We start from the raw sequence: 17116 nt of genomic DNA, 5'->3' as shown, positions 1-17116 counted from the left end.
ATGCACTGACCACCAGGGGCAGACGCTCAATGCAGGAGCTGCCCCCTGGTGGTCAGGGCGCTCCCACAGTGGGAGCACCGCTAAGCTGACGGGCGCCAGATGCTGGGCTCATGGCTAGCGAGCGCAGCTGCAGCAACGTGAGCCTCTCCTGCCTCCTTGGAATCGGAACTGAGCTTCCACGGCGTGGTGCCCGGCCCGGGTTTGGACTCCTCCCCAGCCACCTGCCACTTTGTGCACTACTACATTCCTCAGGGGATGTCAGACTGTCGATTTCAGCCCGAACACCACAGGTTCCTGGCCGAAACCAACAGTCCGGCATCCCCCAAGGAGTCCTGGATTGCGAGAGGGCGCAGGCCAGGCTGAGAGACCCCACCAGTGCACGAATCCATGTATTGGGCCTCTAGTCTATATAAAACCCTAAGCAACCAGTCGATGTGCACTGACTATTTGGGGGCAGATGCTTAATGCAGAGCTGCCCCCTGGTGGTCTGTGCATTCCCACAGCAGGAGCGCCGCTCAGCTGACCTACAGGCGCCAGACACTGGGCTCACAGCTGGCAAGCGCAGCTGTGGCAGTGCAAGCTTCTCCCGTCTCCGCAGCAGTGCTACCAAGCAGGGCTGGGATGAGCAGGAGTGGTATAGTGCCCGGCCCTGGGCTCAGGCTCCTCCCAGCCACCTGCCGCTTTGCGCACTACTACATCCCTTGGGGGATGTCAGACTGCTGGTTATGAGAGGGTTATGAGAGGGCTCAGGCCAGGCTGAGGGACCCCACCGGTACATGGATCCATGCACTGGGCCTCTAGTACTTATATAAATATCTATTTGAAAAGACTGGAAAAAAGTATAACAATGGTTCCTCGTTAGTAGTGTAATTGTGAGAAATTGAGTTAAGAATACTTAAAAAAAGTATTTTACATATGCCGAAGCAATTTCTTCACTGATACAGCTCCTAGGGCACTTGAAACTAAAGAAAAAATGAACAAATGGGACTACATCAAAATAAAAAGCTTCTGCACAGCAAAAGAAACCATCAACAAAACAACGAGAAAACCCACTGTGTGGGAAAACATATTTGCCAATGTCATATCTGATAAGGGCCTAATCTCCAAAATTTATAGGGAACTCATACAACTTAACAAAAGGAAGATAAACGATCCAATCAAAAAATGGGCAAAGGACCTAAATAGACACCTTTCAAAAGAAGACATTCAGAAAGCCAAGAGACATATGAAAACATGCTCAAAGTCACTAATCATCCGAGAGATGCAAATCAAAACAACAATGAGGTACCATCTCACACCTGTCAGAATGGCTATCATCAACAAATCAACAAACGACAAGTGCTGGAGAGGATGTGGAGAAAAAGGAACACTCGTGCACTGCTGGTGGGAATGCAGACTGGTGCAGCCACTATGGAAGACAGTATGGAGTTTCCTCAAAAAACTGAAAATGGAACTCCCATTTGACCCTGTGATCCCACTTCTAGGAATATATCCCAAGAAACCAGAAACACCAATCAGAAAGGATATATGCACCCCTATGTTCATAGCAGCACAATTCACCATAGCTAAGATCTGGAAACAGCCTAAGTGCCCATCAGTAGATGATTGGATTAGAAAACTGTGGTACATCTACACGATGGAATACTATGCTGCTCTAAAAAGGAAGGAACTCTTACCATTTGCAACGTCATGGATGGAACTGGAGAGCATTATGCTAAGTGAAATAAGCCAGTCAATGAAGGAAAAATACCACATGATCTCACTCATTCATGGATAATAGAGACCATTATAAACTTTTGAACAATAATAGATACAGAGGCAGAGCTGCCTCAAACAGATTGTCAAACTGCAGCGGGAAGGCCGGGGAGGGTTGGGGGGCAGGAGGTAGGGGGGTAAGAGATCAACTAAAGGACTTGTATGCATGCATATAAGCATAACCAATGGACATAAGACACTGGGTGATAGGGGAGGCTAGGGGACTGTCTAGGGCGGGGGGGAAAAAATGGACACATATGTAATACCCTTTGTAATACTTTAAGCAATAAAAAAAAAAGAATACTTAAAAAAAGTATTTTTTTGATACATCCCATGTTTTAGGCACTATATTAAATTCTTTATGTGTGTTTTCTCAGGGAACTCTCCCATGAATCCCGTGATATAGGTACTACTCATTTTTCAGATGAAACTGAGGCCTAAGAAAGATTAACTTATCTAGGTTTATACAACCAATAAATAGAAGAGTTAAAACCTTTATGTTATATTCTGTTTTGTTGTTGTTGTTAATCATCACCCGAGGATATTTCTCCATTGATTTTTAGAAAGAGTGGAAGGGAGGGAGAGAGAGAGAGAGAAATAGCAATGTGAGAGAGACATGTCAATTGGTTGCCTCCCACACAAGCCCCAAACAGGCCTGGGGATCAAGACTTGCATCAAGGTACATGCCCTTGACCGGAATTGAACCCGGGACTCTTCAGTCCAAGAACCGATGCTCTATCCACTGAGCCAAACAGGCTAGGGCTTTATATTCTTTATGTTTTGTATTTCTAAACTTTTTATAATTTGTATTATTTACCTGATCAAAAATAAAATTAATTTTTAAATTATGATGCAAACATTGGGGCCTACAATAAGTCAGACTTCTGGTAGGATTTATTCATTTGAACTGTTGATTCCCTGAACTAGCTATTAAAATAATAGAAACATGGGACTTGAAAGAAATTCAATGAAGTATTTAAAAAGTTACAAAGCCCTGGTCGGTGTGGCTCAGTTGATTGGAGCGTCATCCCATGCACCAGAAGGTCAAGGGTTCAATTCCTAGTCAGAGCACATACCTAGGTTGTGGGTTCCATCTCTAGTGGGACGTATCTCTAGTCGGACGTATGTATCTCTCTCACATCCGTGTTTCTTTCTCTCTCTCTCTCTCTCCCTCTCCCTCTCTCCCTCTCTCCCTCTCTCCTTCTCTCCCCCTCCATCCCTCCCTCCCCCCTTCCCCTTCTTCCCTCTCTAAAATCAATTAAAAAAATAAGTAAAGATGTTATTGGAGTGAAGAAAAAAAAAAAAGTAAAAATAAAAAGTTACAATAGACTCAGTGCACTGTTTCTATTCTACCGAGGATTTCTTTTTACTATCTAGGGAACTGATTTTTTTCTAGCATGGGTTGCAGGTAGTAGTACTCTTTAGTGAAATGAAATCTGGTATATGTTACAGGTTAGTTAACATATAAGGCTGGGCATTTTTATGATTTTTTTAAAGTTGTTTGCTAGCAGTTGTTGTTGTTGTGGTTGCTAGTAGTCCCTTTTGTCTTGTTGGATCCAATGAAGTAGATGTGGCCAAATGCCCAAAGGAAAAGCTGTGTGTGTGAATATGTGGAATGTCTCCATGGGCATGGTAGAAGGATTTTTCTAATATAAGTGTCTATCTGTCGTTGACAAATGTATTTAATGAATTAGAGATATTCAGTGAGCATCTATAATCTTCAAGGATAACATTGATCAAAGAAGGCAGCTAATGTTTACCTGTAATTATCTTTGTCAAAGAGTGACTGGTAGGCTAAAGAAATCATGGATTGACCCCACAACGTATTTTACATATTCTTATGCTAAGAGAATTTTGACTTCTCATATATCTTTTAACTTGAGGAATTTGTGTTATAGCAGGAAAACACATCTACTGTAAACCTTTGTCTAAATAACTATTAGAGAATTTTTCCTCTGGCAGGAAGTTAGTTTGAGGAGCACAACACATGGGGATTAAGGAAGAAAATGCCCACCTGGTCATTTCTGTTACCTTAAATAGACCTTGTTAGTAGAGGGGCAGACTCCTGTTAGTGAATCAGTGAATATGTGTATGACACATACACACGCACAAACACACCAATACTTCATCTGTGAAGCAGAGCACAGGATGTGTGGAGCATTGGGTCAAGCGAAGGAAGAGACTGCAACAATTTAAGTAAATACATAGGCTACTAAGAACACAGAAGAGGAATGAATAAAACTGTTTCTCTCACTGAAGAAAACTGGGAACATTTTAAAGATGTAGCTCTTTTCAACCTTTTCACCTTTTTAAAATAATTTAAACTTTTCTATATTATTCTGTCGACTGATCTGGATAATCCTGTTCCTTTCAGCCATAAAGCTTATTGCAATCCTCCCTTTACCGAATAATTTTACCATTTTCCAGGCCTCTTAAAGCTTGATTTCCTTAGAGAGGCAATGTAAGATAAAAAAAAAAAAAAAAAAAAAAAGCTTATTGCAATCAAGTGTAATATAAGGAATTTCTTTTACTGGCTCTGTCCCTTCATTGTCCCCCATCCTGGGAAATCCTTCAGTACTAGGCAGACAGGCAGCTGCCCTCCTAACCCAGTGTGGATATTACACTCCAGGGGTGGGAGTGGCAGGGAGGAGACGGATGGGAGTGTGAAGTCCTGAAATCTAAAGAGAAGGTTTCTTCCTGTTGAAGAATGTTCACTGCAGCTGAGAGATTAGTAACGTCAGTAACCCAGTAACTGTGCTTAGAGGTGACTTAGAGATTAGTGTTAAATGGATCCCTGTTTTTCGTCCTGCGTTCTCCAGATAAGTTCGAAATAAGACGGATGCCATAATGATTTTGAGCCCTCCTTGATCATAGAAGGACATTTTACCTGCAGTGGGTTTTAGTTCCAAGGTCTGGGTAACCTTATTTTAGCAAGTGGAGATATGAACATTTTAACGTTCAGATTTTACTTGCCTTTGTGCAATTACAGACTACTTGAAACATTATTTGTCTTTATCTATAGTTACTACTTAGAGTAAGACTTCCTGTAACATCCTTGGCAGACTAATTTTCGGTTTTACTTTGCCTTGCTGTCTTTCTCCCCTGAGTCTTGTTCTTCATTTCTTATCTTCCAGAGAGGTGTGGGAAATGGAACTGGATAGACTGAAGAATCAGGATGGTGAAATAAATCAGAACATTATGGAAGAGACAGAACGGGCCTGGAAGGCAGAGGTGAGAAGAGTTGCTATATTGAAGGCTTTGATTTTGGGCTTCCCGATGATAAATCCTTTTGATATAGCATTAACCAGTAAGCCATGTAAGTATTACACCATATAGTCACTAAGTATTTTGTTAACTAAGCTCTGTATATTTAAAATTAATCAAGTATGTGTGTGTGGTTTTCCTAGATCTTATCACTAGAGAGTCGGAAAGAATTGCTGGTGTTGAAGCTAGAAGAAGCCGAAAAAGAGGCAGAGCTGCACCTTACTTACCTCAAGTAGGTATCGTCCCATTCTAGAATGTTAGTGGTCCTGCAGTGTTGTGGATTTTGTTTTGATTTCTTAAGGGTTTGAAACCCTAGGCCAGCTAGTCTGGCACTTGCTGTATCATCACGGGAATTTCAAGGTCATCCCTGTCTGTGCAGTAGTAATTGTTCCGTGATTTCTCTTCCTGTATTCTAACTTCTGCATTCTCTAACTCTTCCTCTCTGCAGTCTTCTCGTTTTGTGTTTTCTATTGTATTATTCCCAGTTGTATAAACAGTATCTTTTATGCTATGGAAGCATATCAAATATCCTTGGCGATTTGTTTCTTATGTAGTCATTTCTCTTCTTGCCATGGAATCTGCAGGACCCTGTGGCCTTCTCAGGCAGATAAGAGCCCTGTCTCAGTGGTTGGTTCTCTTTCTCCAATACTTGGCTTAAAAGATGCTGGAGATAAAGTGAGGCACACGACCTAGATCCCTGGCCTTCTCTTCCATCTGGTTCGACCTCTTCTTTCCGGTCCATTGGCCATTCCTTTTAGGCTATCTCAGAGCGTTGAGAGTTAGGTTTTCTTTAATTCTGTAAATTCCTGTTGGTTTCTTGAAAGGTCAACTCCCCCAACACTAGACACAGTTCGTTCCAAACAGGAGTGGGAGACAAGACTGAACGGAGTTCGGATGATGAAAAAGAATGTTCGGGTAAGTGTAGTAATGGGGAGCACTGAGTCTGAGTTAGGCTGTGCTTAAGCTGGTGAGGGGCAGGGACCTTCTGCTTTGCCACGAGAGCTTATCTGCCGCTCCCTCTGTTCTCTTCAGACTGGATGGTGGGTGCTGTCTTTCTAGGGAGGCTCACTCAGCTCGTCAGTGAAGGATCATCCCTTCCTTTCCTCCTTTCTAGGACCAGTTTAATAGTCACATCCAGCTAGTGCGGAATGGGGCCAAGCTGAGCAGCCTTCCTCAGATCCCTACTCCCACTCTGCCTCCGCCCCCATCCGAGGTAAGAATGCAGGTTTTGGGTAGTCAGGCTTTCCGTGACAAAACCGGAGTCCTTCGCTTGTTTTTGTAAAGAAGATACTGGTTATTGTTGGTTTTATTTGGTGTGAGAGTTGCTCATTGATTTCTCCCTTTCTCTTGCATCCTCCACCTCTTCCCCTCTGCAGACAGACTTCATGCGCCAGGTGTTTCAGCCCAATCCCTCTGTGGTTCCTCGGATGCCCTTCTCCATTGGGCAGGTCGCAATGCCCATGGTTATGCCCAGTGCAGATCCCCGCTCCTTGTCTTTCCCCATCCTGAACCCTGCCCTTTCCCAGCCCAGCCAGCCTTCCCCACCCATTCCGGGCTCCCATGGGAGAAATAGCCCTGGCTTGGGTTCCCTTGTTGGCTCTCATGGTCCACACATGCCCCCTGCTGCCTCCATCCCGCCTCCCCCAGGCTTGGGCGGTGTTAAGGCTTCTACTGAAACTCCCCGGCCACAACCAGTAGACAAACTAGAGAAGATCCTGGAAAAACTGCTGGCTCGGTTCCCACAATGCAATAAGTAAGTGTCTTTAAGGACTAATAAAAAATTGTCAGAGGGGCATAGGAGAGGTTTATGGATGTTCCCTACGAGTATAACAAAATATCTCCCCCTTTCTTAGGGCCCAGATGACCAACATTCTTCAGCAAATCAAGACGGCACGTACCACCATGGCAGGCCTGACCATGGAGGAACTGATCCAGTTGGTAGCTGCACGACTGGCAGAACATGAGCGAGTGGCAGCAAGTGCTCAGGTAAGACAAGGTACTGGAGGGAGAGCGCAGACCTGCTGAGATGTTGAGGAAGAGGCAGTTTTGAGAAAAACTTGGGGAGGGAAGCACTTGCTGCAGCCAGGAGTGCCCAGTCTGCTTTCTTCCTCTGCTGGGCTGGGAGTAAGTGATTTCCTTAGTTACATGCTCTGTGACTCAGACTCTCCTTACTCTCACAATGTTTCTCCCACAGCCACTCGGTCGGATCCGGGCCTTGTTCCCTGCTCCATTGGCCCAAATCAATACCCCAATGTTCTTGCCTTCTGCACAAGTTTCATATCCTGGAAGGTCTTCACATGTAAGACTCATTTTCTTTGAAAACTAGGATGTAAAGGTGGGGAGTGATGTCAGTGGGAGGGCTGGTTTACAGATGGAGGGTAGGAGGAAACCATTTTTCATCAGCCGGGTTGTTGGCAGCCACAACTGGGAAAATGTACGTACTTTTGGCAGAATCTGTATTTGAACTTTTACTTCTTCTGGTGTAAAATCTTTTTGTTGAATGGAAACACTAGGTGGAGTCATGGGCATGAAAGGGGGGAGACCCAGAGGTTTCTTATTGTCTTACCCTTTGCCCGTCCTCCTCTGTTCTGCAGGCTCCAGCCACCTGTAAGCTGTGTCTCATGTGCCAGAAGCTGGTCCAGCCCAGCGAGCTGCATCCAATGGCATGTACCCACGTGTTACATAAGGAGGTGGGTGCTACATTCCTTCCCCATTTCCAACTCTTTATTTACTGACAACTGAGAATTTCTCTTGCACATTTTAGTGTTGATGCTCAGCATTAATATCTAAACATATTGTCCTGGCCAGTGTGCCAAGTGGTGAGAGCCTCAGCCCGTGGCTTCAGCCCCCATACCCTCCGGGGTCTGGGCATGTAGACATATCCTCAGGTGAGGATTAACAAAACAAAACCTAAACATAAGGTTTTTAGTAACTTGTGGCTTAAACATCAACAGAATTTAGGATACTGCAGCTGGGATCTTCCAGCTTCCTTTTACCCTGTTCCCTTAGGAGACTTGATAAGCAGTTCGTACCAGAGCTCTGAAAGGTCACTTTCTTGAGAAACTGACAATAAGATATACATATCTAACTGTTGTTTCAAATACAGCATTGTCAGAAGACCGCTTAGATGAGAGAAATGGAATCGAGAGCCTGGGTATGAAATTAGTAACTCCATTAACAGAATTGAAGTCTATTAGAGATTATCTTTCCACACTGACGATCATTCCCATCACTTACTGTTACCAAGCAGAGTTAATAGCAGCAGGGATGATTCCTTTTTTACTATATTTTGTTCATTGTGTTTTAACAGTAGGTAGAAACTGAATTTACATCTAAGTTCTTGGTAAGGGAAAATCCTGAATAAGATTTTAGGTGATGTGTATTAGCAGATGGAAGTTCATCTAAGCCTGAATGGATCATTAGAAGGAACAGCCTGGATATTCAACAAAAAGCAGCTGCACACTGTTATTAGCAGGTTGTTAATGTTCCCTATGAAAGGACAGGTCCACCTCTGAAGATTCTTTTGGAGGTGACTTAGTAAGTAGTCCTTAGACCCATTGAACCGTAATAGCACTTCTTCCCTCCCTCCCTCCATCTTTCCAGATCAACCTGAGGTGTGTCTTTCTTTATTTCCAGTGCATCAAATTCTGGGCCCAGACCAACACAAATGACACGTGTCCCTTTTGCCCAACTCTTAAATGATGGACCTGATTGGGGAAGAAGAGAAGCTGATGTGAACAGGAAGCGCGGGTTCAAGATTTCTAAAACTCTATATTTATACAGTGACGTATACTCATGCCATGTACATTTTTATTATATAGGAAATGTGTGTATAGGAAGTCTGTATTCAAATGTTCGTAATGAATTATGTATATTATGCAAAAATGGTCTGTCCCCCTCAGCTTGCAATTAATTCCTTTAGGGGGATGCAGATTGTAGCTAAGATGATATTTAGTTTGGCCTTGAAATTATGAAATTCCTGCCTAAGGCTGTTTTCAAAAACAGTATAAAACCCATTAGGAAGCTGCTGTGGCTCTAAGGCTATCCTGCTTTGATTTGGCTCAACCACTAGTCCATTTCCTAAGGTTCACGTGTGCAGATTTGAACCTTGGTGCTCACCCTCTGTCTGGCCGGCTGCCTTGACTACGGAAAGCCTTTGGAAGCCTTGGTGTCCTAGCAGCTCTCCAAACGGATGCAATGAGACTGATTGAGGAAAAAAATGTAACCCTAAGAGTTTGACTTTTCACTGAGTATTTTACTGTGTTAATGCTTATGTTTTGTACATAGGCTTTAGGTTTACAGAATATTCTGTTTTACAACAGCAAAATTCACAGTCCAAGAGTAACAGCATAACCAGGTCCCAGTTCCCCACGCCCTCACTTCTGTTCACCCCACTTCCTCAGTAGTCATCTGTTCAGAAACTAGCACCATCTGAAGGTCTGCTCCGGAAGCCACCCCTTGCCACCACCGATGCGGCCAGCCTTACAAAGGCCTCCCTCTTCCCTTCCCTCTGGTCTTCTTGTCTGGCTAAACCCTCCCCCTGAAGGTTAAGGCAGTCGTTCACAGCCAAGTTGTTTGGTGACTTGGATGCGCTCCAGGCAGGCACAGTTGAGGAGAGGTCTGTGCAAAATTATTTTCAGAATGATCTTGAGATGCTGGGCTTTCATTTTTTGAAGCAAGAGAGCTATGGGGGACACGTGTTTCTGCCCCGGGGAAGATGGAGACCCCAGTGCTGGGAAGGGAGGTGGGTTTGAGGTTGAGAAGTCATGTGTTCTCTGGGTAGCCACCCAGAACCAGATCAGTGTTCCCCTCTGCCACTGAGCTTTTCTGGCTTGTACCCCGAAACACTGGGGCTCTGTTAGAGCTTTCGCATCCTCTTACCTTTACTCTTACCAGAAGTGACTTCAGCACTCTTCTCTGTGGAATTAAACAACTAAAAACGAAGTGTTAATTTTTTTAAGAATAGCTCCAGGGGAAGGAGATTAATATATCACCAACAGCTGAATTTTTTCATTTCTGGACGTGGAAATGCTCGCTCGCACTAGCAGTGCACTAGGGTAGCAAAGACTTTTCCTTGCATATCCATCTAAATTCTCTCCTCTCCGTTTCTGCTACTCTTTTCCTTCTTTGTTTCATCCTTGCCTGTCAGCTCATGGACATACTCTTTGTCTTCTCCTACTGCCCCGGTTTGTTAACTGGCATTAGTGTGAGGGAGGAGCTAGATCTCCCAAGAGCTCCTTGGCATCTTGTAGGGTCACTGAGATGGCCTGCATACACCCCTCTGCAGAGGTCAGATAACCTACTTGCCTTGGTTGATGGGACTGGCATGACTCCAGTGCGGTAGCTGTCGGGGTAAGGGAAGGCGCCAATGGAAGACTAGCTCCTTTGTTCTTTCCCTTGGCGGGGGAAGGTGGGGGAGTCATTTTCATCTTGTTATCTTAATATCTTATTTCCCTTCAATTTTGTAGCAGCCCATGGCCACCTGCAGTGCTTTTCAGGAGGTATAAAGAATATTCTGTTCCTTTTCCACAAATTTTTGAAGCCAAAGGAGGGAGTAAGGGGCTTAACTGCTTCCTGGTAGAAACCTGGAAAGCCATCTGTAGCTGGAGGACAGTGTGGGGAGAGGCGTGCATGGACCTGGGGCTGCATCGCTGCTCTCTTCTTAGTCAGGGTCAGTCAGAAAGCAACCCTGAGTCTGGGCCAGCCTTGTTCTCCCTCTGTCCCTTCATCCCTCTGTCCCTTGGCCTGCGGTGCTAAAGCCATGCACACCAACAGGAAATGGCCTAGTGCAGTGAGGAGAGATGGGACAGTCATTTTTCTGGAATAGATTTAAAAATAGAGATATAGAATACATATTTTTGCAAGCAAGAAGCTGTTGTCAAAACAAATTTTTTTTTACACTTAGAGTTTGTAGTTCCAGGATAGAAAGGAAGTTACTCTTAAAAGAGAGCCCAAGTTTTCTCTGAAAGGAAAAGAGGACAGTGGGGCTTACTAATGAAGGGGCTAACTTGTGTGCCCTGGGAAGACCTGGGGAAAGCCAGTTTTCCCAACATGGGTAGAAATTATAAAGCAGAATGCGGCATTTTTATTTCACGGTAACAATTCTGGAAGTTTATTTACACAGTAAGTTCCGAGCTGGAAGCGGACAGTCTCCAGTCTTCCTGTCAGTCTGTGTGGTTCTGGGGTGTTCCTGTCAGCCAAACAGCACCAGGTGCAGGGGAGTGAAGAGAGTCCAGATAGAAACTACGACTCGGTGTTCTTGATTTATTGTGTATGGCTTGTGGCAGCTGGCTGAAGCCAGGATTCCAGGGGCCCTCCTTGTAGTTCCCTCTCCCTCAGGTAATTCACACTCATCAGGCCCCTTACCTGGAAGCAGGGTGCAGACCACAGAGGAATGAGGCCCAGTGGGTATACTGGGAAAATTTGCTTTCCACTAACACTGGTATCATAGTTGACTGTGTTAGAACGGATAGGAAATGAACTTCGTCCCGAGTACTTAGCGCAAGAACTAGCCTGGATACCCAAGTACTATTAGGAGTGGGGAGTAGAGAGCAGGACAGGAGAAAAGGAAATTGAGGGGCTCTTGTGGAAAAGGAAGGAAGGAAGTCGAGGCCCCATCCTCCCTCCAGGCAACCTGGACACTGAAGGTGATGGTGCTATAGTCAACGAGCCCTATGTTCTGACATTCTGGCTCCAGTACCTGTGCCACTGGGGATGCCTTAGCCAAATACGTGGCGGCTGAGACCTAGGGTGAGAAGGCAGTGAAACGGCTCTGTGTTATGTAAAGATCTTACAGCTGAACAGGAAGAACTCCAGGCGGGTGAAGGGCCTCACCCTGTGCCTGTGAAATGAATCTTTAGGATTCCGCTTTCGAGGGTTATTAGGTAGGAGAGTGCTCCTGTCTATTCTTCTTAGCACCTCAGCTGCAGAGCTCCGAGGTCTCGGGGCTTGGGGGAGGGAGTGGAGAGGTGCCCAGGAAGACGAGGCCCAGCCCCGCTCAGTCGCTTTGTTCCCATTGCTTTCCCAGAGGACGCCTGGGGTTTGGGAGGGTTGGGACGTTACACGGCTGCCGAGCGTTTGTAGAGCAAAGCGTCCAGGTAGAGACAAGTGGAATCACTAAGGTAGAAATTCATTTGTTAGATGGAACTTCTTAGTGGACACTTTTAATTTAAGAGCTAAAAAGAGCTTTTTGGCAAATAAGCCCTTCTTCCCACCTCCCTTTTGATAGGCTGCAAACACAGCAAAGAAAACTCTGGGAAGCAACACCTGTTCACGAGAGGGTTCTGTCTTGGAGGTGAAGCCTAAAACAGGAGCTGGCGGTGTCCTTTCTACCTCTCCTGCTTCGATCCCAGTGTCCCCTGTCTTCACACTCCCTCTCTTCCTCTTCCAACCATTTGTACAAACATTCAGTCAGGTTATTTTTTTGTTTAATTCAAGAGGCAGTCTTTGCACCAATGTTAAGCTCATTGACACAGTTCCTATCTCTAAAGCAAAAGCTAACTGTGCATTTGCTCCTACTGCCTTGGCCCAGCAGGGAAGCAAGGCTGGGCCCTGTAGACACCCCGGGGTGACCAGTGGGATGTCCCCACTCTGGAACTGCGGAAGGAGGAATGCTTTGGGTTGGAGGGTTGGAAGGGATGGTGGGCAAAGATCAGGGCTGAAGTTTCAAGCAGCAGAACTTCCCAACTCAAGTTTGAGGTGACATATTCTTGCCACCAGAGCGTGTCTCTTCCCTGTCCTGTTTCCTGCAGGTGCAGTCCCTGCAACCCACCTTGCCAGCTCCTCCTCCTCTGTCAAGCAGAGGCATTTGGTGGGTGGGTAAGGGTCCTGAGGTGCTCTGGCCACAGGTGCCATCTCTTTCTTTGTGACCAAGTCGAACCAACCACCCAGATGGTCCAGGGGATGCTCTGTCTTCTGCTCATGGGCCTCCTCACTTCAGCAGGGAGATGTCATCAGCAAAGTCATCGTGCTGGTGGCGCAGGCAGCGGAGGCAGCGCCACTGGCACACCATGAGGCAGAGTGGCAGCATGAAGAGGGCGCAGATGGCGGCCATGACGTAGGCTATGGTCATGAGGGTTGACTCGTCTGTCTGTGGGATGTTGTAGCCACAGTCCATCATGTCCAGGGTGACAAACGGGCCTTCCACCGCCGCCGTCCTGAACTCGTCGTGCACTGGAGAAAGGGCAGATGTGAGCAGGCAGTTCAGTATCACACCACAGTTTGGATTATGCAAGAAAAGGACCTCCCGACTGGGCCTTGAAATTGGCCCTGAGGAGCTGTAGAAAGCAGTGCCAGGTGGAGACACATCTCCTCCAGGCCACAGAGAACAGCGACCTTTTGTTTGTTAAGCCTCACTCGATATTTTTCCCATTATTTTTTTTTGAGAGAGGAGAAGGGGGAGGGAGAGAGAAACATCGATGTGAGACACGTCAATTAGCTGCCTTCCACACATGCCCTGGCTGGGGCTGGGAATCGAACCCATGACCCTTTGGTGTATGGGCCAGTGCTCTAACCACTGAGAAGCCTGGGCAGGGCACCCGCTACCATTCTGAAATGGCATTTAAGCTCCCCTCCGGTAGGTGGCAGGGACACTGTAGCCTGTTGCTCTTGAGCTCCTCCAGGTGCCTGACAGCTCTTGCTGCTCCTGGCGTCTAGCAGAAGCTCCCAAGCAGGCAGGGTCACCACGCCAGGCAGTGGGAAGCTTAGGCGCTGCCTCTGGCTTTGGCACAACCTGTTGACTCTGGCTCGAGGCAACTGTTCCTCCCTCCCAGACTGGCGGGGCCCAGGTCTGCTGCCTGCTGGACAGGGGGGACATGGATAGACTGACCCGCACCCTGGCGCTCACCATGGCAAGCGCTGACAGCAAAGCCGATCCGCTTTCTCGCCCGATCAAAGACCACGTAGAAGCCCTCCATGACGACAGCTCCCAGGACGGTGCCCGTGGACGACTGGGAGACGGCGAACTTGTAGCAGTCGTCTTGGGATGTGGCCACATCCTCCACTGGCCGCAGGTATTGCTAAGGATAAGGAGTCAAAGCGTCAGAGTGTCTTCCCCGCTCCATCCTGCACCCCACCTCTGCCTTCTAGTGGCTGTGTCCTTAGGCCGCTCTTCCTGTCGGCATCCCTGAGCTCCGAGGGCTTGCTTTTCCACGAGCCCTTCACCCCTGGACACTCATCTATGTCTTCCAAGTTCTGGGAAACCATGTACTGACATCTCCCTACATGTACTGTCTCCTGGGGCCGCTGCCTCGCGGAGGGACGCACCTGTGGAAGGATGGTGATGCGGAAGGACTGGTTGGTGACCTCACTCATCAGGTAGAGCGAGATGACCGGGAAGATGTTCCAGGGGGTGGTGCCTGCCTGCCAGCACACCAGCTGCTCCCCCAGCCAAAAGCCGTCCGGGAACTTCTCCGTCTGCCGCGGGCAGAAAGGGAGACAGTGAGGAAACAGCCCCTGCCACCATCTCGCCTCCCATCCTCAGATCACACTCACTGGCCTTTGCTTTTCCTGGAATATCCAAATGGGGAAAGGTCCATTGAACCCAGGAATTAGAGGAGGAGAGTGGGAGAATGAGGCCAACTCTGTTCGAGGGGGATTGTGTGACGAGCAAACACCCACGAAAGAGTCTAAGTAGAAGGCTCTGAGGGGGACACTTGGCTCCTGAAGGATGTGACTCAGCAGACTCCCTCGGACTCGAGTCATGTCTGTACCCCGACTCAGCCCCACTGACCGAGGAGGCTGCCTTGATGGACTTGACTGCAGCTTCAAACACTTTCTTGGGCAAGCGAAGGTTGGTGGTGCCACTGTCCACGATGCTCTTATCATAGTTGTACTGAGAGGGAGAAGAGAGGTTAGAATACTCAGGAGCTGTGTGCGATGCCAGGCGCTGGCCAGAGTCACAGGGTTAGTCTGACGGTGTAAGGTGCTGCCTGGGTTGGCATCCTGGCTTTGCCACTTCTTAGGAGTATATCCTTAGGCAAGTTACCTAACTTCAGTGGCTCAGTTTCCCCATCTTAAAGGGTAATAATAGTGCCTACCTCACAGTTATTATAAGGATTAAATAAATTAATACATTCGAAGTGCTTGCAGTGGTCCTGGCACACGGAGCATTTAGTAAATGCTCTTACTATCTTGGGTGGAAAGATGTTCTCCAAATCTTGAAAATAAAAGTACCTTGTATGGTGGTTTTAATTTTTCATAGTACTGTTATATCTATTCTAATTTAGCACGCACTGAGAACCTAAGTGAGGCAGACCCACGCTTAGCTGCCATTTCCTGGCTTCTGCTACGTGCCGGGTACTGGGATGGGCACTCGGGACGCTGTTCTTACCTCTTTTGCAGAGGAAACAAACCCGACAGTAACTTACTAAGGGCAGACACTTGCTAAGGGCAGAGCCAGAACCCAAAGCTGGACTCCCGTTCACCATCACATCGCACTGCCTTTTGCAAACCAGGCCGTGAAGCAAGGCCATGATGGATCCCGGTGAGCTTTACTCTTAGGAGGTCCTACGCCAGGCGGTCCCTGTGAAGTGCCCTGCCGGTCCCCTGTGTGGCCCTTGTGCTCCTGACTTGTAGGTTCAGCCCCGAGCTTTCATGCAGGTCCTGCACCTGCCTTGTCCTTCCAACCTCCTAACCCAGGGTCTGACCTCACCCTGTCGCCACGCCCTGTACCGCTCCCTGGTGCCCCCTTGCTCTTCTTACCTCCTTGCAGTCCATTTTCAGATCCTGTCCATTGATCTCCACCCGCACAATGATCACCTCATAATACCACTCCCGTCGGATGGGTGTGTACCAGAGGCTGCCCGTGTATAGCGAGGGGTCAATACCCCCAATGATCTAGGGAGAAAAAGGCAGGTATCTGAGTCCCAGCACGAAGGGCAGCAAGTCACCCTAAAAGCAAGCGAAGGACCAGGAACTTGGAGTGGGTAGGCCCTCCACAGACCACCTTTCTCATCCTGCTTCTAATCAAATCATGCCCCAGAGTGACATAGTTTAAAATGTATTGAGAATGTGTTCATGTCCCTGGCTGGTTTGGCTCAGTGGATAGAGCATTGGACTGCGGACTGGAAGGTTCCAGGTTTGATTCTGGTCAAGGGCACATGCTCGGGTTGGCTCGATCCCCAGTGGGGTGTGTGCAGGAGGCAGCCGATCAATGATTCTTTCTCATAGATGTTTCTATCTTTCCCTTTCTCTCTGGAATCAATAAAAATATATTTTAAAAAAAGAATGTGTTCATGCCCGGTGGTGTGTCTCAGTGGTTGAGCATCAACCTAAGAACCAGGGCACATGCCTGGGGTTTTAGACTAGAACCAGCGGTTCTCAACCTGTGGGTCGCGACCCCTTTGGGGGTTGAACGACCCTTTCACAGGGGATGCCTAAGACCATTGGAAAACACATATAATTACATATTGTTTTTGTGATGAATCATTATGCTTTAATTATGTTCAATTTGTAACAACGAAAGTGGGGGTCATCACAACATGAGGAACTGTATTAAAGGGTCGCGGCATTAGGAAGGTTGGGAACCACTGGACTAGATCCTCAATAGGGGGTGTGCAGGAGGCAGCCAATCCATGATTCTATATCGTCATTGATGTTTCTATCTCCCTCTCCCTTACTTTCTGAAATCAATAAAAACATTTAAAAAGCAACATCAAAACAATGTGTTCAGGGGAAGAGACTTTCTAGAAGTTTTAATTATTTGTTTCGGAATCACAGTCCTTGAGATGAAGTTATTTAAACCTAAACTGGCACAATAAATGTTGAATGAATGATTATTTGCTTCTATAAATTTTATTTTTTCTGCTTGTTGGAGATGGAAAACCATTCACCAGTTGTCCTAATTAATAAATAGACTTTTAAACTTTTTACATCTCTGCCTTATCACCAGACTGAATAATCTTACTCCAGTAGGTTTCATTTCCCTTTCCTTTGAAACCTCCTAATCATCTCTGATTCTTTCCAGGTTTACCATGGGCGACTTGAGTCCTTTCTGGAGTAATGCCAGGAAGACAGGATGGACAGAGTGGGGTTGGGGAATATAGATACTAAATAGCAGAGCCCAAGACTGTGAACAGGAGGCAGGTGGCACCCATCT

The 17116-nt window shown here is 46.8% G+C and overlaps 2 protein-coding genes across 4 annotated transcripts in view; one reads left to right on the top strand and one right to left on the bottom strand.

Moving 5' to 3' along the window:
• The window catches only part of RNF214 (ring finger protein 214), a 62559-nt gene extending 45668 nt beyond the window's left edge, over positions 1–16891 (top strand). For both annotated transcript variants that reach the window (XM_059707788.1, XM_059707789.1), the window contains 9 exons: positions 4890–4986; positions 5163–5251; positions 5844–5934; positions 6134–6232; positions 6396–6772; positions 6873–7005; positions 7214–7318; positions 7614–7709; positions 8656–16891. In XM_059707788.1, the coding sequence (XP_059563771.1) occupies positions 4890–4986; positions 5163–5251; positions 5844–5934; positions 6134–6232; positions 6396–6772; positions 6873–7005; positions 7214–7318; positions 7614–7709; positions 8656–8721 (1153 nt within the window). In that variant the 3' untranslated portion in view covers positions 8722–16891. The remainder of the gene's footprint in view (positions 1–4889; positions 4987–5162; positions 5252–5843; positions 5935–6133; positions 6233–6395; positions 6773–6872; positions 7006–7213; positions 7319–7613; positions 7710–8655) is intronic.
• Positions 12430–17116, bottom strand: part of BACE1 (beta-secretase 1) — a 27932-nt gene continuing 23245 nt past the window's right edge. For both annotated transcript variants that reach the window (XM_059707791.1, XM_059707790.1), the window contains 5 exons: positions 15721–15855; positions 14750–14851; positions 14284–14433; positions 13865–14036; positions 12430–13191 (listed from right to left, as the gene is read on the bottom strand). In XM_059707791.1, the coding sequence (XP_059563774.1) occupies positions 12950–13191; positions 13865–14036; positions 14284–14433; positions 14750–14851; positions 15721–15855 (801 nt within the window). In that variant the 3' untranslated portion in view covers positions 12430–12949. The remainder of the gene's footprint in view (positions 13192–13864; positions 14037–14283; positions 14434–14749; positions 14852–15720; positions 15856–17116) is intronic.

Source organism: Myotis daubentonii, chromosome 9, assembly GCF_963259705.1.
Source record: "Myotis daubentonii chromosome 9, mMyoDau2.1, whole genome shotgun sequence".
In the NCBI taxonomy this organism is placed as follows: domain Eukaryota; kingdom Metazoa; phylum Chordata; class Mammalia; order Chiroptera; family Vespertilionidae; genus Myotis; species Myotis daubentonii.
Note: the sequence above shows the minus strand (reverse complement) of the source record. Positions and strands in the feature narration are given on the sequence as shown.